Raw genomic sequence first — 16993 nt, 5'->3', positions numbered from 1 at the left:
AACCTAACTACGGTGACGGGTGCCTGACACTAAACCTATCTAATTATTCCGAGCTTCCCTGACGCTAAACCTAACTACGGTGATGGATCCCTAACGCTAAGCCTATCTACGGTGACCGATTCCTGACGCTAAATTCCCTGACACTATACCTAACTACGCTTTTTGACGGTTCCCTGACACTAACTAACCCTAATACTAAACTAACCAGTTAAATTTTCAAAATTGGCTAAACTAACTATTTTTTTTTGTTTCTTTTTTTTCTTTTTATATTTTTTTTTTTGTTTTATGTTTTATATAGAAAAAAATGAAAAAAAAATCCCCAGGGACCAAGAAATGTGGTCCTGAAGACTGAAAAGTGGTCAGTGATAGGAGATCACTGACCAAAAAACGTGGGTAGAACTCAAAGAGGAAGGGAACAGGAGTGGGTAGTGGATGGGGTGGTGGGAAGCAAAAAAAACGTTGTTTTAGAAACTTTTTTTCACTTTTTTTCACTTCTTTTCTCTCTGACTCTCTGCTCACAACCGATCTCAACGCCTCGCTAACTCCAACAGGGCGTTCAGGGCGGTTGCAGCAGGATGTGAGGTCAGAGAGAGGAAGTGACGAGAATGATCGCTGCTATTGGCTAGTTACTCACTGACTAGCCAATAGCGGCGATCGGCGAGGCGGGACCATAGTAAATGGTCCCGGCCCATTATGCTGTGATAGCATGCTGTCAGAAACAGCAGCTATCACAGCTCAGGAACGCCGGGCTCGAGCACTGCTGTGCTGAATGAGACCGATCGCTGCTATTGGCTAGTTACTCACTGACTAGCCAATAGCGGCGATCGGCGAGGCGGGACCATAGTAAATGGTCCCGGCCCATTATGCTGTGATAGCATGCTGTCAGAAACAGCAGCTATCACAGCTCAGGAACGCCGGGCTCGAGCACTGCTGTGCTGAATGAGACCGATCGCTGCTATTGGCTAGTTACTCACTGACTAGCCAATAGCGGCGATCGGCGAGGCGGGACCATAGTAAATGGTCCCGTCCCATTATGCCGTGATAGCCTGCTGTCAGAAACAGCAGCTATCACAGCGCATGAACGCGCCGGGCGCGCGCACCGCTGTTCTAACTGCAAGACGTACTATTACGGCATGGAGCGCGAACGATAGAGCTGCCATGACGTAATAGTACGTCAAGGAGCGGGAAGGGGCTAATACTAAACTAACCAGTTAAATTTTCAAAATTGGCTAAACTAACTATTTTTTTTTGTTTCTTTTTTTTCTTTTTATATTTTTTTTTTTGTTTTATGTTTTATATAGAAAAAAATGAAAAAAAAATCCCCAGGGACCAAGAAATGTGGTCCTGAAGACTGAAAAGTGGTCAGTGATAGGAGATCACTGACCAAAAAACGTGGGTAGAACTCAAAGAGGAAGGGAACAGGAGTGGGTAGTGGATGGGGTGGTGGGAAGCAAAAAAAACGTTGTTTTAGAAACTTTTTTTCACTTTTTTTCACTTCTTTTCTCTCTGACTCTCTGCTCACAACCGATCTCAACGCCTCGCTAACTCCAACAGGGCGTTCAGGGCGGTTGCAGCAGGATGTGAGGTCAGAGAGAGGAAGTGACGAGAATGATCGCTGCTATTGGCTAGTTACTCACTGACTAGCCAATAGCGGCGATCGGCGAGGCGGGACCATAGTAAATGGTCCCGGCCCATTATGCTGTGATAGCATGCTGTCAGAAACAGCAGCTATCACAGCTCAGGAACGCCGGGCTCGAGCACTGCTGTGCTGAATGAGACCGATCGCTGCTATTGGCTAGTTACTCACTGACTAGCCAATAGCGGCGATCGGCGAGGCGGGACCATAGTAAATGGTCCCGGCCCATTATGCTGTGATAGCATGCTGTCAGAAACAGCAGCTATCACAGCTCAGGAACGCCGGGCTCGAGCACTGCTGTGCTGAATGAGACCGATCGCTGCTATTGGCTAGTTACTCACTGACTAGCCAATAGCGGCGATCGGCGAGGCGGGACCATAGTAAATGGTCCCGTCCCATTATGCCGTGATAGCCTGCTGTCAGAAACAGCAGCTATCACAGCGCATGAACGCGCCGGGCGCGCGCACCGCTGTTCTAACTGCAAGACGTACTATTACGGCATGGAGCGCGAACGATAGAGCTGCCATGACGTAATAGTACGTCAAGGAGCGGGAAGGGGCTAATACTAAACTAACCAGTTAAATTTTCAAAATTGGCTAAACTAACTATTTTTTTTTGTTTCTTTTTTTTCTTTTTATATTTTTTTTTTTGTTTTATGTTTTATATAGAAAAAAATGAAAAAAAAATCCCCAGGGACCAAGAAATGTGGTCCTGAAGACTGAAAAGTGGTCAGTGATAGGAGATCACTGACCAAAAAACGTGGGTAGAACTCAAAGAGGAAGGGAACAGGAGTGGGTAGTGGATGGGGTGGTGGGAAGCAAAAAAAACGTTGTTTTAGAAACTTTTTTTCACTTTTTTTCACTTCTTTTCTCTCTGACTCTCTGCTCACAACCGATCTCAACGCCTCGCTAACTCCAACAGGGCGTTCAGGGCGGTTGCAGCAGGATGTGAGGTCAGAGAGAGGAAGTGACGAGAATGATCGCTGCTATTGGCTAGTTACTCACTGACTAGCCAATAGCGGCGATCGGCGAGGCGGGACCATAGTAAATGGTCCCGGCCCATTATGCTGTGATAGCATGCTGTCAGAAACAGCAGCTATCACAGCTCAGGAACGCCGGGCTCGAGCACTGCTGTGCTGAATGAGACCGATCGCTGCTATTGGCTAGTTACTCACTGACTAGCCAATAGCGGCGATCGGCGAGGCGGGACCATAGTAAATGGTCCCGTCCCATTATGCCGTGATAGCCTGCTGTCAGAAACAGCAGCTATCACAGCGCATGAACGCGCCGGGCGCGCGCACCGCTGTTCTAACTGCAAGACGTACTATTACGGCATGGAGCGCGAACGATAGAGCTGCCATGACGTAATAGTACGTCAAGGAGCGGGAAGGGGTTAAGGCTGGAATATCCCTTTAAAAAAAAAAAAAAAAAACATCAGAGGGCCTAGGTTAAAATGCAGCCATATCACAGCATTGTGAAGCCCTTTATAAACTACCTAGGAAGGACATACTTCAATAGCAAAAAAAGAAAAGCATCTATCAATACACACACACACACACACACACACACACACACACACACTCTGAAGGAAATAAGTATTTGATCCCTTGCTGATTTTGTAAGTTTGCCCACTGTCAAAGACATGAACAGTCTAGAATTTTTAGGCTAGGTTAATTTTACCAGTGAGAGATAGATTATATAAAAAAAAAATAAGAAAATCGCATTGTCAAAATTATATATATTTATTTGCATTGTGCACACAGAAATAAGTATTTGATCCCCAACCAACCATTAAGAGTTCAGCCTCCTCCAGACCAGTTACACGCTCCAAATCAACTTGGTGCCTGCATTAAAGACAGCTGTCTTACATGGTCACCTGTATAAAAGACTCCTGTCCACAGACTCAATTAATCAGTCTGACTCTAACCTCTACAACATGGGCAAGACCAAAGAGCTTTCTAAGGATGTCAGGGACAAGATCATAGACCTGCACAAGGCTGGAATGGGCTACAAAACCATAAGTAAGACGCTGGGTGAGAAGGAGACAACTGTTGGTGCAATAGTAAGAAAATGGAAGACATACAAAATGACTGTCAATCGAAATCGATCTGGGGCTCCATGCAAAATCTCACCTCGTGGGGTATCCTTGATCCTGAGGAAGGTGAGAGCTCAGCCGAAAACTACACGGGGGGAACTTGTTAATGATCTCAAGGCAGCTGGGACCACAGTCACCAAGAAAACCATTGGTAACACATTACGCCGTAATGGATTAAAATCCTGCAGTGCCCGCAAGGTCCCCCTGCTCAAGAAGGCACATGTACAGGCCCATCTGAAGTTTGCAAATGAACATCTGGATGATTCTGAGAGTCATTGGGAGAAGGTGCTGTGGTCAGATGAGACTAAAATTGAGATCTTTGGCGTTAACTCAACTCGCCGTGTTTGGAGGAAGAGAAATGCTGCCTCTGACCCAAAGAACACCGTCCCCACTGTCAAGCATGGAGGTGGAAACATTATGTTTTGGGGGTGTTTCTCTGCTAAGGGCACAGGACTACTTCACCGCATCAATGAGAGAATGGATGGAGCCATGTACCGTCAAATCCTGAATGACAACCTCCTTCCCTCCACCAGGACATTAAAAATGGCTCGTAGCTGGGTCTTCCAGCACGACAATGACCCGAAACATACAGCCAAGGCAACAAAGGAGTGGCTCAAAAAGAAGCACATTAAGGTCATGGAGTGGCCTAGACAGTCTCCAGACCTTAATCCCATCGAAAACTTATGGAGGGAGCTGCAGATCCGAGTTGCCAAGCAACAGCCTCAAAATCTTAATGATTTACAGATGATCTGCAAAGAGGAGTGGGCCAAAATTCCATCTAACATGTGTGCAAACCTCATCATCAACTACAAAAAACGTGTGACTGCTGTGGTTGCCAAGAAGGGTTTTGCCACCAAGTATTAAGTCTTGTTTGCCAAAGGGATCAAATACTTATTTCTCTGTGCACAATGCAAATAAATATATATAATTTTGACAATGTGATTTTCTGTTTTTTTTATATAATCTATCTGTCACTGGTAAAATTAACCTAGCCTAAAAATTCTAGACTGTTCATGTCAGACAGTGGGCAAAGTTACAAAATCAGCAAGGGATCAAATACTTATTTCCTTCAAGAGACACAGACACACACACACTTCCAGCATTCTTTTCTTTTAATGTTTATTATTATTATGGCTAACAGTTAATGAAAACCCAAAATTTAGTGTCTCATAAAATTAGAATATTTTATAAGCCCAATTGCAAAAATGATTTTTAATACCAAAATGTAGGCCTACTGAAAAGCATGTGCAGTATATGCTCTCAATACTTGGTCGGGGCTCCTTTTGCATGAATTACTGCATCAATGCGGCGTGGCATGGAGGCGATCAGCCTGTGGCACTGCTGAGGTGTTATGGAAGCCCAGGTTGCTTTGATAGCGGCCTTCAGCTCGTCTGCATTGTTGGGTCTGGTGTCTCATCTTCCTCTTGACAATACCCTATAGATTCTTTTGGAAATCAAGGTCCCAGAGTCTGGAGGGAGAGTGGTGAGGCATCAATCCAAGTTACTTGCGGTCCAGTGTGAAGTTTCCACAGTCAGGGATGGTTTGGGGAGCCATGTCATCTGCTGGTGTTTGTCCACTGTGTTATATCAAGTCCAGAGTCAACGCAGCCGTCTAGCAGGAAATTTTCGAGGACTTCATGCTTCCCTCTGCTGACAAGCTTTATGGAGATTCTGATTTCATTTTCCAGCAGGACTTGGCACCTGCCCACACTGCCAAAAGTACCAATACCAGGTTTAATAACCACAGTATCACTGCGCTTGATTTGCCAGCAAACTCGCCTGACCTGAACCCCCTAGAGAATCTAAGGGGTATTGTCAAGAGGAAGATGAGTGACACCAGACCAAACAATGCAGGCGAGCTGAAGACCGCTATCATACAACCTGGGCTTCCATAACACCTCAGCAGTGCCACAGGCTGATCGCCTCCATGCCACGCCGCATTGATGCCGCAATTCATGCAAAAGGAGCCCTGACCAAGTATTGAGGGCATATACTGGACATACTATTCAGTAGGCCTAAATTTTGGTATTAAAAATCATTTTTGAAACTGGGCTTATTTAATATTCTCGTTTTCTGAGATACTAAATTTTGGGTTTTCATTAACTGTTTGCCATAAACATCAACATTAAAAGAACAAAATGCTGGAAATAGATCACGGTGTGTAATGAATCTATATAATATAGGAGTTTCACTTTTTGAATTGAATTACTCAAAAATAAAATTAACTTTTTGATGATATTCTAATTCATTGACAAGGACTAGTATATCTCTCTCTCTATCTATATAGATCCAAAAATCAGGATTTGTTAACCCATCAGTCAGGTGCAACGTTTCAGCTCTACAATAGAGCCTTTCTCACGCTGCGTGAGAAAGGCTCTATTGTAGAGCTGAAACGTTGCACCTGACTGGTGGGTTAATAAAGCACCTTCACGTTTTTGCTACATCTCTGGAGTGCTGCCTGATTATTGGACCTATACATTTGGGTGACTTTGGTCGTGTCCCTGGCGGGCTTGCACACTACTACCTTTTGACTGCGGCTGACATTCTTTGTATATATATATAGCAACTAACATGTGTCAATATGTTTTAAATGCTTGTATTGACACATGTTAGTTGCTTCAGAAAGGCTCCAGGGGAAGGAGCTGAAACGTTGCCTATGGACAATAAAAGTACCCTCTCTTCACCTTCACAAACTGAGTGCTGCCTGATATTTGCTATATATATATATATATATATATATATATATATATATATATATATATATATATACACACACACACACACACACACACACACACTACAGTATACTGTTATTGTAATAAAAGTCCAATGCAGAGGTGTACAAGTGTAAGATGTACGGTTGACTATGCCTTTTTGCATAGAGTTAAGTTAGGTTAAAAAAAAGTATACTTGAACTGTATGACCCAAAACGTGGTGACTTGGATGCTGGCAATGGAGCTTGATAAAATGCTTGTGCATATTCCTACTGCACTGAAGCAGGCTACAGAAATGAGACTTCTGCCACCAGATCCTGCTGATTTCAGTGGGATCCACTGTCAATCTTATGTATATATCATATCTAATGTCGTGGAAAACAAGGATCAGACAGTTTGAAGTTCAACCAATCAAATTCCCCAAGATAAGTGGGGCCAGAAGTGTATGCTGACTAGTTGTCCCTGCTGCCACCTTACTGGTATGTTTATGGTAGAGTCGCCAAGGAAACTTGCCAACAGTTCTCATGTCTTAAGTCAGCTTATGAGAAGCTTGTAGCATCCACGCAGATGCAATCCCGTACCTGAAGTTAAGTTGAGAGGGGAAGTTTCATTGGCAAGGAGAACATTTTGAAAACACACTCGAGTTAAAAGTCCTGGTTCCAGAGCAACAGCAAAGTATTCTGCCAATATGACCCCCCCCCCCCCCCTCCCGCCCAGGCTCTATTTTAAATAATGTGGAGTACAGAAAAGTATTAGATGCAGTTATGCTTTAATAACATATGCTATTACAGAAAAAAAACTGTTGTTCCTTTTTGTTAGATAATTGGTCTATTACTATGTAACATGATTGAGGGGTTAGTATATTAAGCAACTTTGATAAGGCAGGTCAGTTTTTCGTTTTTTTAGAGATCAGCAGCAGATTTTTTTTATAGTGAACGGTTTTGTCAACAACAAATGTGTTCTTTTTTTAAATATAAATTTTTGACGTAGATCAAAAAACACTGTTTGATATAACAGAATAGGCTCTCTTTCAACTCTTACCTTTAGTATAATATGAATCACATAAAACCATGAAAAAAAAAACGAAAAAAATAAAAAACAAAAACAAAGATCCTTACCTGGAAAACCCACAGATTTCAGTACAATTCCAGACGACCCCTGGGGTAGCATAACTTTGGAAGAGGTAGCTTCCCCAATTGCTGCACTCATTGCCTGTCCCCTTGCAGATGCACCTGCTCCATCCTGATCTCCATCCCCACTCTGTACTGCTCTTGCTGTGGCTTGGAGCATTTGGGAACAGGTAGCATCCCCAGGTGGAGGCAACCTCAATAAGAGGCCAGAGTAGAAATTTTGATATCCAAGGAGCCTGGAAGAGGATGATGATGGGGAATTTGTAGTGGTGACATGAGACGATTGTGAAGATTGATGCACAGGTGGTTCCTGACCTCCTACCCCCTTTATCTTGCCAAGATGGACCTTCATGTGGTTCTTCAAAAACCATGACTCCTTAAAGCATCGTCCGCAGACTGAACAACGATGATCAAAGGAATCTTTATGTTTGCGCATATGACCCTTTAAGAACCAAGATTGAGTGAAGCTCTGAGAACAGACCTCACATTTGAACTCAGCAGGAGGCAGAGCTGGAGTGGGAGTTGGGGCAGGTAAAGGTGGAACAATCTTGGGTAGCTGCGGTGCTGAATGTCTCCTTTCAACATGTCCCATCAGCTCACCCTCCTGAGATGCTGCAAAGTCACAGAGGTGACACTTATAAGGCCTATGAAGTATTCGGAGGTGACGCTCCAGTTCAGCTGCTTTACGAAATTTACCTTTGCAGAAAGGACAAGGGTGGCGAAGTGTTGGAAGTGCAGCAGGGCTAGACAAAAAAGGGACTGGCTTCGGTATGTTTTCTGGTGCTGAGTTTTGTGTATCAGGAGAATTAGGTTCTTTATCATGCTGCTGCTCTCGCAACAGAGGCCTTTGGGAGTTTGTCTCAAAGTTCTTGAGCCCCCCACGACCTTGGTTAAGAGCTCCACGCACCTTGTGCGTGCTTGCATGGAGTGCCAGAATGCTGATAAAACGAAACTGCTTTCCACATATTGTACATGGGAACTGACGAGACTTAGAACTTGAACCATCAGAAAAACCATTGGAATGACGTTGAAGATCCAGTTCTTCATCAGCAAAGGAAAGGCTAAGGAGGGAAGAAGGGGCAGGAGGAGAGGGTGAGGCCTGAGATGGAGATATGGAAGATGGAGGAGGAGAGGGAGAGGTTGGTGGTAATGAGAATACTGGTGAAGCGTCATGATTCTGTGGTGAGGTTGGAATAACTGTAACACAAGGGGAGGTTGGAGGTGATGAAGGAGCAGAAGAGTATGCAGGAGGGCAGGGAGAAATTGGTGAAGGTGAAACAGATGGTGGAGTGGGAGACAGGGCAATGGAAGATGGACTGGGAGCTACAGGAAGGGGACAGAAAGTTACCCCTTGGGGAGAAAGACTCTCAGGTGGAAGGCACAGAGAGACAGGTGAAGGGGAAACTGGAGGTGAAGTGAGGAAAAGGGAGGTTGCAGGAGGGCTGATACATGCTAAAGGTGAACATTGAGAGGGGAGAGGAGGACTAGTGACATGATCAATTAAAGCAGTAGGAGGTGATGAAGGAGACTCAGGAGGGGGTGAGATGTGAACAGGAGATGATGGAGTTGAAGAGGAAGCAGACGGAGATGATGCATGAGAAATATTGATTTGAGAAACAGATGGAGAAGGGGGAGATGGGTTCATATGAGAAGGAGGAGGGGATGGCGAAGAGGGCAATGCTTGAGCAAGAAGGGGCGGAGCAGAGTCCATTGCTAAGATTTCTCAAATGGTCTCTCCAGGGATGTTGATTATTGTCCTAAAGAAACACAAAACATAAAGCTTGAATAAAAAATAAATAAATAAAAAAAGTCAGATGGACGTTTTAGTCTCAATACTTTTTTTTTACATACATAATTATTTGGCTCTTATTTATACTGCAGCTTAGAATGTATATTATCCTACATTCTATTTCACTCTACTACTATATACTGAATACGGTTTCACCTTCAGCTTTTTTTTTGTATTTTGGGAATAGTGAAATGCAGTCATTTGAAAACTGTTACATCAATAAGTGGTTTTAAGTGGCAAGAGTATCTCACATATGTAAAGTCTTCCATGTCTTGGAAGGTATGAGATTGAAATGTAGGTACCAGAGTCACCGAGGGTATACATCAAATTTACACAAAGTGGAATAAAGATTTAAAGGAGGAATAATTCTGATTGTGTGAGTCTGAAACAGTCACAGGTACAATAAATGTAGCGAAATGCATCTCCAGTTCTCAGACGGACACCTTTTACTGGATGAGGGTATGTTCACACCCACTGTTTACAGACGTAATTCGGGCGTTTTATGCCTGAAAAAACGGCTCCTCTACATCTACAAACATCTGCCCATTGCTTTCAATGGGTATTACGATGTTCTGTTCCCACGAGGTGTAACTTTATGCGTCACTGTCAAAAGACGACGCGTAAAAAGACGCCCGCGTCAAAGAAGTGCATGTCACTTCTTAGGACGTTTTTGGAGCAGTTTTTCATTGACTCCATTGAAAAAAACAGCTCCAATAACGTCTGTAAAATACGCCGCGAAAAACGCAAGTAGTTACAAAAATTTCTGAAAATCAGCTCCGTAATTTCAGACGTATTTTGCTACTGCGTGTGAACATACCCTGATAAGTCCCCTAGGGACCTTTTACCACTTCAGACTTCTTACTTCAGACACTTAAGGCATATCCACAAGATATGCTATAAATATCTGATATATGGTGGTCCCAGCTCTGAAACCCCCACCTATTAGAATTGCAGTCCCGACTCCTATACGGCATACTTAAGGGTATGTTCACACGCAGTGGTTTCAGACGTAATTCGGGTGTTTTGCCTACAAACATCTGACCATTGCTTTCAATGGGAATTACAATGTTCTGTTCCCACGAGCCTTTATTTTACGGGTCGCTGTCAAAATATGGCGCGTAAAATTACAGCTCGTCAAAAGAAGTGCAGGACACTTCTTGGCCCGTTTTTGGAGGCGTTTATCATTGACTCCATTGAAAAACGCCTCCAAAAACGCAGCGAAAAACACAAGTTGTTAAAAAGACGTCTGAAAATCAGAAGCTCCATATTTTCAGACGTTTTTGCTCACTGCGTGTGAACATACCCCAAGTATCACGCTGCAGACGTATGTAGGAGCAAACCAAATGGAGAGGTTGCTGAGCATCTACACGGCTCTCTCCATCGAAGTTTATGGGAGTTATGCAAACATACATCAGGGGACAGAATCATTTGGTCACTTCTTATATGCGGCTGCTGCAGGCCGCCATGGCTTGCCAAACGCACCGTTCCCTGAAGGGGATCTAGGAGGTGAAGGTTTTAAGTTTATTAGGGCTTGACTTTATAGAAAAAAGTTTGACTGGTGTCATGAATACAATGATTTAACCCCTTAAGGACGCAGCCTAGTTTGGGCCTTAAGGCTCAGAGCCCATTTTTCAAATCTGACATATTTCACTTTATGTGGTAATAACGTCGGAATGCTTAAACCTATCCAAGCGATTCTGAGATTGTTTTCTCGTGACACTTTGGGCTTCATGTTCGTGGTAAAATTTGGTCGATATATTCAGTCTTTATTTGTGAAAAATTGCAAAATTTAGAGAAAATTTACAAAAAATAGCATTTTTCAGAATTTAAATGCATCTGCTTGAAAAACAGACGGTTATACCACCCAAAATAGTTACTAGTTCACATTTCCCATATGTCTACTTTTGATTGGCATCGTTTTTTGAACATTCTTTTATTTTTCTTGGACGTTACAAGGCTTAGAACATAAACAGCAATTTCTCATATTCTTAAGAAAATTTCAAAAGCCTTTTTTTGAAGGTGCCAGTTCAGTTCTGAAGTGGATTTGAGGGGACTATGTGTTAGAAACCCCCATAAAACACCCCATTTTAAAAACTAGACCCCTCAAAGTATTCAAAACAGCATATAGAAAGTTTTTTAACCCTTCAGGCATTTCACAGGAATTAAAGCAAAGTGGAAATTAAATTTGCAAATTTCATTTTTTCTGCTGAATTTCAATTTTATTCAATTTTTTTTTAGTAACAGAGAAGGTTTTACCAGAGAAACACTACTAAATATGTATTGTCCAGATTCTGCAGTTTTTAGAAATGTCCCACATGTGGCCCTACTGCGCTCGTGGACTAAAACACAAGCCCTAGAAGCAAAGAAGCACCTAGTGCATTTTGAGGCCTCTTTTTTATTAGAATATATTTTAGGCAGCATGCCAGGTTTGAAGAGGCGTTGAGGTATCAAAACAATGGAAACCCACCAGAAGTGACCCCATTTTGGAAATTACACCCCTCAAGGAATTCATTTATGGTTTTTGTTATCATTTTGACCGCACAGTTTTTTCACAGCACCTATTTGAATTGGGCTGTGAAATGAAAAAAATGATATTTTTTCCAATAAAATGTCATTTTTGATCAAATTTTCTTATTTTCACAGGGAACAACATACCCCATTTTGTTGCCCAATTTGTCCTTAGTGCGGCAATACCCCATTTGTGGTGATAAACTGCCGTTTGGGCCCATGGGAGGGCTCAGAAGGAAAGGAGCGCTATGTGTTTGTTGGAGTCCAGATTTTGCTGGATTGGTTTTCGGGTGCCATGTCGCATTTGCAGAGCCCCAGAGGTATCAAAGCAATGGAAACCCACCAGAAGTGACCCCATTTTGGAAACTACACCCCTCAAGGAATTAATTTATGGTTTTTGTTATCATTTTGACCGCACAGGTTTTTCACAGCACCTATTTGAATTGGGCTGTGAAATGAAAAAAATTATATTTTTTCCAATAAGATGTCATTTTTGATCAAAATGTCTTATTTTCACAGGGAACAACATACCCCATTTTGTTGCCCAATTTGTCCTTAGTGCGGCAATACCCCATTTGTGGTGATAAACTGCCGTTTGGGCCCATGGGAGGGCTCAGACGGAAAGGAGCGCTATGTGTTTGTTGGAGTCCAGATTTTGCTGGATTGGTTTTCGGGTGCCATGTTGCATTTGCAGAGCCCCAGAGGTATCAAAGCAATGGAAACCCACCAGAAGTGACCCCATTTTGGAAACTACACCCCTCAAGGAATTCATTTATGGTTTTTGTTATCATTTTGACCGCACAGTTTTTTCACAGCACCTATTTGAATTGGGCTGTGAAATGAAAAAAATGATATTTTTTCCAATAAAATGTCATTTTTGATCAAATTTTCTTATTTTCACAGGGAACAACATACCCCATTTTGTTGCCCAATTTGTCCTTAGTGCGGCAATACCCCATTTGTGGTGATAAACTGCCGTTTGGGCCCATGGGAGGGCTCAGAAGGAAAGGAGCGCTATGTGTTTGTTGGAGTCCAGATTTTGCTGGATTGGTTTTCGGGTGCCATGTCGCATTTGCAGAGCCCCAGAGGTATCAAAGCAATGGAAACCCACCAGAAGTGACCCCATTTTGGAAACTACACCCCTCAAGGAATTCATTTATGGTTTTTGTTATCATTTTGACCGCACAGGTTTTTCACAGCACCTATTTGAATTGGGCTGTGAAATGAAAAAAATTATATTTTTTCCAATAAGATGTCATTTTTGATCAAAATTTCTTATTTTCACAGGGAACAACATACCCCATTTTGTTGCCCAATTTGTCCTTAGTGCGGCAATACCCCATTTGTGGTGATAAACTGCCGTTTGGGCCCATGGGAGGGCTCAGACGGAAAGGAGCGCTATGTGTTTGTTGGAGTCCAGATTTTGCTGGATTGGTTTTCGGGTGCCATGTTGCATTTGCAGAGCCCCAGAGGTATCAAAGCAATGGAAACCCACCAGAAGTGACCCCATTTTGGAAACTACACCCCTCAAGGAATTCATTTATGGTTTTTGTTATCATTTTGACCGCACAGTTTTTTCACAGCACCTATTTGAATTGGGCTGTGAAATGAAAAAAATTATATTTTTTCCAATAAGATGTCATTTTTGATCAAAATTTCTTATTTTCACAAGGAACAACATACCCCATTTTGTTGCCCAATTTGTCCTTAGTGCGGCAATACCCCATTTGTGGTGAAACTGCCCTTTGGGCCCATGGGAGGGCTCAGAAGGAAAGGACCACCATTTGGCCTACTGGAGCTTTTCTGGTGCTAAGTCATGTGTGCAGAAGCCCCTGAGGTACCAGTACAGTTGAAACCCCCGAGAAGTGACCCCATTTTAAAAACTACACCCCTTAAGACATTCATCTAGAGGTGTAGTGAGCATTTTGACCCCACAGGTACTGTGTAAAAGATAATGCGCAGCAGATGGTGCAGTGTGAGATTTGCAATTTTATATATGTATATGCCATTTCAGTGTCCAATATAGTGTGCCCAGCATGCGCCACCGGAGATATACACCCCTTAAATTGTAATGTGGGTTCTCCTGGGTACGACAATACCCTACATGTGGCTGTTATCAGCTGCCTGGGCATACGGCAGGGCTCAGAAGGGAAAGATGAGGGGGGTAAGCTGTGCGGAGTGCATCAGGGTAAATTGAAAATCAAGGGATGTATGATACATTTTAAAACAATCTTTTATACAGAGCCCTGGTTTTTCGGGACACGTGTCACATTGGTATATTGTGTTCTTCCTTATCCCCCTCTTATAGCAGACTCTGCACCTCTTTTGACTCTTTCCCTTTCCACCGGTTTGGGGACCTTCTCCTGGAAAGTGTTGCCCTGGTACGATGCGCCCCCCCCCTTCCTGGTCCCTAAAGATTAGATCTTGAAATTCCAGGAAAGTTCCCCTCTGGCCTGCACATCGACGTAGCACATACGCATTGTACAAAGCCATCTGTATGATGTGCCCGGCCAGCTTCTTATACCTCACCGCATGGCGCTGTAGGGCTTCAGGACTTGATTTGACAAGTCCATCCCTCCCATGTACCTATTGTAGTCCAGGATGCAGTCTGGTTTGGGGGTGGCCTTTCCTTCATATATCCTAAACCTGTAGGTATACCCTGATGCACTCTCGCAGCTTATACATCTTCACGCCATACCTTGCCCTCTTACCTGGCAGGTACTGGCGGAATTGAACCCTCCCTTTAAAATGTACCAGGGACTCATCAATAGAAAAACACTTCTCGGGGGTGTATGCTTGGGAAAACCGGGCACTGGAACGGTCTAATAGGGGTCTCCGTTTATACAAACGGTCAAAACTGGGGTCATCTCGGAGTGGGCACGGCTCATTATCAGTATAATGTAAGAAGCGAAGTATTGCCTCATTTATTTATTTTTTTAGGTTCCAGTTCATTTCTGAAGTTGCTTTGAGGGGCCCATATATTAGAAACCCCTATCAAACACCCCATTTTAGAAACTAGACCCCTCAAAGTATTCACAACAGCATTTAGAAAGTTTATGAACCCTTTAGGTGTTTCACAGAAATTTAGAGCAAAGTAGAGGTGACATTTACTCTTTTTATACCATTTTTTTTATAACACAAAAGGATTTATCAGAGAAACGCAACTCAATACTTATTGCCCAGATTCTGCAGTTTAGAGAAATATCCCACATGTGGCCCTCGGGCGGTAATGGACTGAAGCACCGGCCTCCGAAGCAAAGGAGCACCTAGCGGATTTTGAGCCCTCTTTTTTATTAGGCACCATGTCCGGTTTGAAGAGGTCTTGTGGTGCCAAAACATTGGAAACCCCCCAAAAGTGACCCCAATTTGGAAACTAGACCCCTTGAGGAATCCATTGTAGTTTTCATGGGGTGCATGCGGCTTTTTGATCAGTTTTTATTCCATTTTTAGGTGGCGTGGTGACTAATAAACAGCAATTCTACTATTGTTTTTGTATACTTTTTTTTTTACAGCGTTCACCGTGCGCTATAAATGATATATTAACTTTATTCTGCGGGGCGATACGATCACGGCGATACCAGATGTTTATAGTTTTTTTTTATGTCTTATGGCGTTTGCACAATAAAATACGTTTTGTAAACAATCATTCACTTTTTGTGTTACCTTATTCTAAGAGCCATAACGTTTTTATTTTTCAATCAATAAAGCCGTGCGAGGACTTATTTTTTGCGTAACGAACTGTATTTTCCATCAGTACCATTTTTAGGTACATGCGACTTTTTGATCTCTTTTTATTCCATTTTTTGGGAGGTGAAGTGACCAAAGAATTGTGATTGTGGTACGGTTTATTAATATTTTTTTTTACGGCGTTCACCGTGCGGGATAAATAACAAAATAATTTTTTAGTTCAGGCCGTTACGGACGCGGCGATACCAATTATGTATAGTTTATTTGTTTGTTTATATATTTTTATTAATAATAAAGGCCTGATAAGGGAAAAAGTGGGACTTTTACTTTTATTACTTTTAAAACTTTTATTTTCTTATTTTTACACATCTTTTTTTAACTTTTTTTTTACTTTATTACTTTGTCCCACTAGGGGACATGAGGGCAGGAGGCCCTGATCGCTATTCTAATACACTGCACTACATGCGTAGTGCAGTGTATTAGAACTGTCAGCTACTCACTGACAGCAAGCATAGTGGGTCCTGACGTTGTCAGGACCCACTAGGCTTCCGTCTATGGCATAGCCGGACGCCATTGTTTGGTGTCCGGTTGCCATAGTCACCATCGCCGGCCGCTATCGCGTAGCAGGCCGGCGATGGCAGCTTAACCCCTAAAAAGCCGCGATCTCTATAGAACGCGGCTTTTAAGGGGTTAATCAGCGGGGACACAGCGATCGGTCCCCGCTGTAGGAGCTGTGACAGCTGCTGAACAAGACAGCAGCGTCACAGCTCCTGTATGTGTCGGGAGGACGGCCGAAACGGCCGTTACTCCCGAGACGTACTATTACGGCATGGAGCGCGAACGATACAGCTGCCATGACGTAATAGTACGTCAAGGAGCGGGAAGGGGTTAAAGGGGTGCAATATCCCCACATCCACTGTAAAAGGTCATGAAAATTTAATGAACACAAAAATCAAGCAGCAAATTTCATAACACATTCTACTATCAAGTATGCAGCAAAGGCACTGGTGTCTGACAATATGAGCCACTGGCAAGAGTGGTAAAAAGTCACAAAGCACCAAAATTTGCGACTAATTTTTACCATATATTCCCCCCAAATGTGTTATGCCTAGCGCAGGGCCTGAGACATGCAGTTTTGTTTTTTTAGCGGAAGCAAGTTTTTTTATGACGCTTTCCTATAGGCTTCTCTATAGGACTTTAATTCCTTAAGGACAGGTCAAATTTTGGCCTTGAGGACCAGAACAATTTCTTCATTTTTCTACTCTTTGCATCACGGCGCTCATAACGGTTTACATTTTTGTCCAACGTAGCTGTATGGTCCAATTTTTTTTTGCGGGACTAGTTGTACTTTATGTAGGTGCTATTTTTTGTCACATTTACATGATTGTTTAATTCATATACATTTTTATTTTGGCAAAACTGCAGGAAAGATGCA

General features: G+C 42.9%; 1 protein-coding gene across 3 annotated transcripts in view; it reads right to left on the bottom strand.

The window, feature by feature from the left end:
- LOC142655318 (zinc finger protein 219-like) overlaps positions 1 to 16993 on the bottom strand; it is a 92198-nt gene that overhangs the window by 12093 nt on the left and 63112 nt on the right. For all 3 annotated transcript variants that reach the window (XM_075829306.1, XM_075829315.1, XM_075829325.1), the window contains one exon: positions 7563 to 9331. In XM_075829306.1, coding sequence (XP_075685421.1) covers positions 7563 to 9285 — 1723 coding nt within the window. In that variant the 5' untranslated portion in view covers positions 9286 to 9331. The remainder of the gene's footprint in view (positions 1 to 7562; positions 9332 to 16993) is intronic.

Source organism: Rhinoderma darwinii, chromosome 1 (assembly GCF_050947455.1).
Source record: "Rhinoderma darwinii isolate aRhiDar2 chromosome 1, aRhiDar2.hap1, whole genome shotgun sequence".
In the NCBI taxonomy this organism is placed as follows: Eukaryota; Metazoa; Chordata; class Amphibia; order Anura; family Rhinodermatidae; genus Rhinoderma; species Rhinoderma darwinii.
Note: the sequence above shows the minus strand (reverse complement) of the source record. Positions and strands in the feature narration are given on the sequence as shown.